This window comes from Eutrema salsugineum, unplaced genomic scaffold (genome assembly GCF_000478725.1).
Source record: "Eutrema salsugineum unplaced genomic scaffold, Eutsalg1_0 scaffold_8, whole genome shotgun sequence".
NCBI lineage: Eukaryota > Viridiplantae > Streptophyta > Magnoliopsida > Brassicales > Brassicaceae > Eutrema > Eutrema salsugineum.
This window is the reverse complement of record NW_006256414.1, coordinates 11,430,536-11,433,836: the sequence shown is the minus strand read 5'-3', so window position 1 is coordinate 11,433,836 and position 3,301 is coordinate 11,430,536. Positions and strand designations below refer to the sequence as shown.

The 3,301-nt window shown below is 46.8% G+C and overlaps 1 protein-coding gene and 1 non-coding gene across 2 annotated transcripts; one reads left to right on the top strand and one right to left on the bottom strand.

Moving 5' to 3' along the window:
• Positions 1-669: 669 nt before the first annotated feature.
• On the bottom strand, positions 670-2,145 carry LOC112088869. The gene is made up of 3 exons (XM_024159216.1): positions 1,936-2,145; positions 1,201-1,539; positions 670-957 (listed from the first exon to the last, which is right to left on the bottom strand). The coding sequence occupies exons 1-3, from the start codon at positions 2,143-2,145 to the stop codon at positions 670-672; spliced, it is 837 nt and encodes a 278-aa protein (XP_024014984.1).
• Positions 2,146-2,257: 112 nt separating this feature from the next.
• On the top strand, positions 2,258-2,364 carry LOC112082322. The gene has a single exon (XR_002896983.1). It is a non-coding gene; the product is annotated as a small nucleolar RNA R71 (small nucleolar RNA).
• The last annotated feature ends 937 nt before the right edge of the window (positions 2,365-3,301 follow it).

The window sequence follows — 3,301 nt, the reverse complement described above, 5'->3', positions numbered from 1 at the left end:
ATATCCTGTGGGTGCATATGTCAGGAGAGATCCCTCTAATATCAGCCAAAGAATATCCTATGGCTCTCCTGAACTTTCTTATCTCGCTAAGTAATGCACTCTCTTCATGCTCTAGCAAGCTATCATTGATGATCACGAGATATGTGGAGTTTAAACCCAAGAAAGCGTACCTGAGCCCTGTTGGTAGAGGCTTGAGCTCAACAGGGGGTGCATCAGCCTCATTCGAATCGGCATTAAAGCTGCATTGGCTCGGAACAGCTTCCTCGGCCGTCTCTTTCTTGCGCAGTTTACCATCGACCTCGGCACAAGCTATCGCGGCCATGATACCCGGAGGTGTCTCCTCAACACAAGTTCCTTCGGTTGGTCCAAGAGACGCTTGTACACCTCGCTTTCCTCGTTCAAGTACCCGTGCTCGCTTTGTTCCCTTGTTAAGACCACTTGTAATGGATCTTCTGCGTTCAACTCCTCTAAGAGCTCATCAGCTAGCTCCTCCATAGCCTCCACATAGAAAACCTGACCTCCAATGGTCGGTTTCTTCATTATTTCCTTCACGTCAAACTTCATAGTCTCGGAGCCGATGTGTAGCTCGATCATACCCCCTCTCACGTCGATGATCGCTCCTGCTGTTGCTAAGAACGGTCGCCCTAAGATGATGGGGTCTAGAGGTTCCTAGTCCATCTCAAGAACTATGAAGTCAGTGGGGATCTCTATTTCACCGATTCTCAAAGGTAGATCCTCAAGTAAGCCCACTGGTAGTCTCACCGATCTATCAGCTAACACAAGGGAGATCTTGGCCGGCTTGTAGCTTTTGAATCCCAGTCTCCTGGCCACCGTGTAAGGCATTAAGCTCACAGAAGCTCCTAGATCACATGAGCAATTTGAGAATTTCAAGTGACCTATGGCGCACGGCAAAGTAAAGCTGCCCGGATCGGATAGCTTTCTTGGTATAGATCTCCTCTGAATTATAGCGTTGCACTCGTGACTCAATATTACCATACCCTGGAGCTCCTTTGTCTTGTTGAGAATCGCATCCTTTAGAAACTTTCCAAGCTGTGGTATAGCTAAGAAAGCGTCTATGATAGGCAAAGTCAGTTGCGTGTTCTCCAAGTGTTTCTCAAAGACCGCTTTGGCTTTGTCTAGGATTTTCTTCTTGAAATGCCCTGGGAATGGTATCTTGGGCTGGTAAGGTGGTGGTGGGACGTAGGGTTTTTCAAGCTCAGGTGTCTTCTCCACCTCTTTTCCTTTGTCTTTAATCGGTTCCTTCTCCAAAACCTCTTCTTGTTGAGCATCATCTGAGGCTGCCTCCCCTCCGAGTTGCCCATTGGCCTCAATGAGCTTTGTTTTAGATGCTGGAGCTTGTAATTCTTTACCACTCCTCAATGTGATGGCGTTCACATATTCCTTGGGGTTAGGCTCCGGCTTACCTGGTAAAGCCGGTCCTCTTGATGATGTCGAAGCTTGGTTCTGCTTAAGCTCCCGTATATCCTGTTGCATTGTAGCGTGCTGGCTCTCGACCCTCTGCTGACCCTGTAACAGTTGCTGTAGAATCCCACAGACATCAGGTCCCATCTGATTCTGACCCGTTCCCTGGTTCTGTTGCTGATTACCTATCGGCTGCGGATTGAACCCTGGTGGAAACTTATGTTGCTGCGGTTGTCTGTTGAAGGTGTTGCTTTGAGCCGGTAGGTTTTGCTGACTATAACTCTGTTGCTGCCCATTGAATTGTTGCTTGGGCTGAAAGCTATTCTGAAATGGAGCTTTTAGAGCATAGCTTTGTTGGTGTTGTTGGGCAGGGTACACTTGGTCTTGAGGGTTAGCTACATTTGGGTTTCGGTAAGAGAGGTTGGGATTATTGCTGTAGTTGTTAAACCGCTGATACCTTTGCTGATTCCCTATGTAGTTCAGCTCCTCTTGAGTTAGACCATCTTCATTGACATTATCAAAACTCGGCACATGCTCATCAAACCCGCCTACAAAGTGTATTGGCTTTTGTGTAGCCATTAGAACTTTGTCAAGCTTGCTCTGTAGCTCTCTGATATCTTTCTTCATGCGCTGTTCTTCACTAGATCCCTCTGAACGGTTTGCCCTGTCAAAATATTCACCATACGTGTCATTGGACATGGCGAGGTTCTCCACTAGTTCCATTGCCGCATTGATCTCCTTCCCAAGAAAATTTCCATTTGAGGCTGTATCGAGTTGGTTTATGATCTTGGGGAGGGCACCTCGGTATAGAGTACTCAGGAGGGATGCCTCCGAGAAGCCGTGGTGTGGGCATTGGTTGGTATAGCTCCTGAAACGTTCCCAAGCTTCACTAAAACTCTCGTTGTTTTGCTGCATGAAACTTGAGATCTGATTCATTAGCTTTGCCGTGCGTGATGTGGAGAAGAACTTGGATAAGAACGCCAGTTTACACTGCTCCCACGTTTGTATAGAACCCCTCGGGAGGTTCTTTTCCCACTGGTGAGCTTTATCACCGAGGCTGAATGGGAACAGGCGCAGCTTGAAGCTATCTTCTGACACGCCATTAATCTTTGTGAGGTCGCAAACCCGATCAAATTGATCAAGATGCTCAAGAGGGTCCTCTCCGGGTAGACCGTGAAACTTGGTGTTCTGCACCATATTGAGCAGGGAAGCTTTAACTTCAAAGTTGTTGTTTTGCACGGGAGGTGCCTGAATCCCGGCTCTATATTGGTGCGCGTTAGCTCGGTCGTTTTCTCCAACAAAGACCGGAGGAGGTTGTCTCTGAGCTGGTGGCGGAGGCGGATGAACATGATGGGCTTGCTGCTCATTTCTACTTGCTTGATGTTGATTTTGCTGAGCAAGCCTTTCATTTCTTTGAGCCTGTTGTTGGTTAACGAAGGCTTGTTGTTCATTTCTTTCTGCATGTGGTTGATTAGCCTGAGCCTGGTGCTCGGCATCTTGAGCCTGCTGCTCTATCCTTTGCTGTTCTGCCATTCCAAGCCTTTCAAAGTGCCGTTCTCTCTCGCGAGCTCGCCTTTCAATCCTGTTGATGTTATTGTCGTAAGGGAGAGGCGGTTCTGTGCTGCGAGACCTGGTTTTCATGCACCTGAAAGCAAAGCTAGAACTTGCAAAAGAGTTAGTAAAACTAAAGAAAGTAAAGTCTTGATCTTAAGAACAAATACACTACAAGAAAACAATCGTTTTCCAATGGTCCATTACGACGGTTTTAAAATCGTCGCAAACTTACAAAGATTTTACGACGATGTTACGTCAAATTTAAAAACCATCGTATAAAAAAATTATCGTAAACTCGACGTACAATTTACGACGAATTACGACG

Coding starts and splice junctions, on each gene's coding strand:
- LOC112088869 (XM_024159216.1), bottom strand. CDS start 2,145: ATGGAACTAGTGGAGAACCTCGCCATGTCCAATGACACGTATGGTGAA. Junction 1,540..1,935: donor ATGTGCCGAGTTTTGATAAT/GTCAATGAAGAT, acceptor GGGATTCTACAG/CAACTGTTACAGGGTCAGCA. Junction 958..1,200: donor CTGAGCTTGAAAAACCCTAC/GTCCCACCACCA, acceptor GCTATAATTCAG/AGGAGATCTATACCAAGAAA.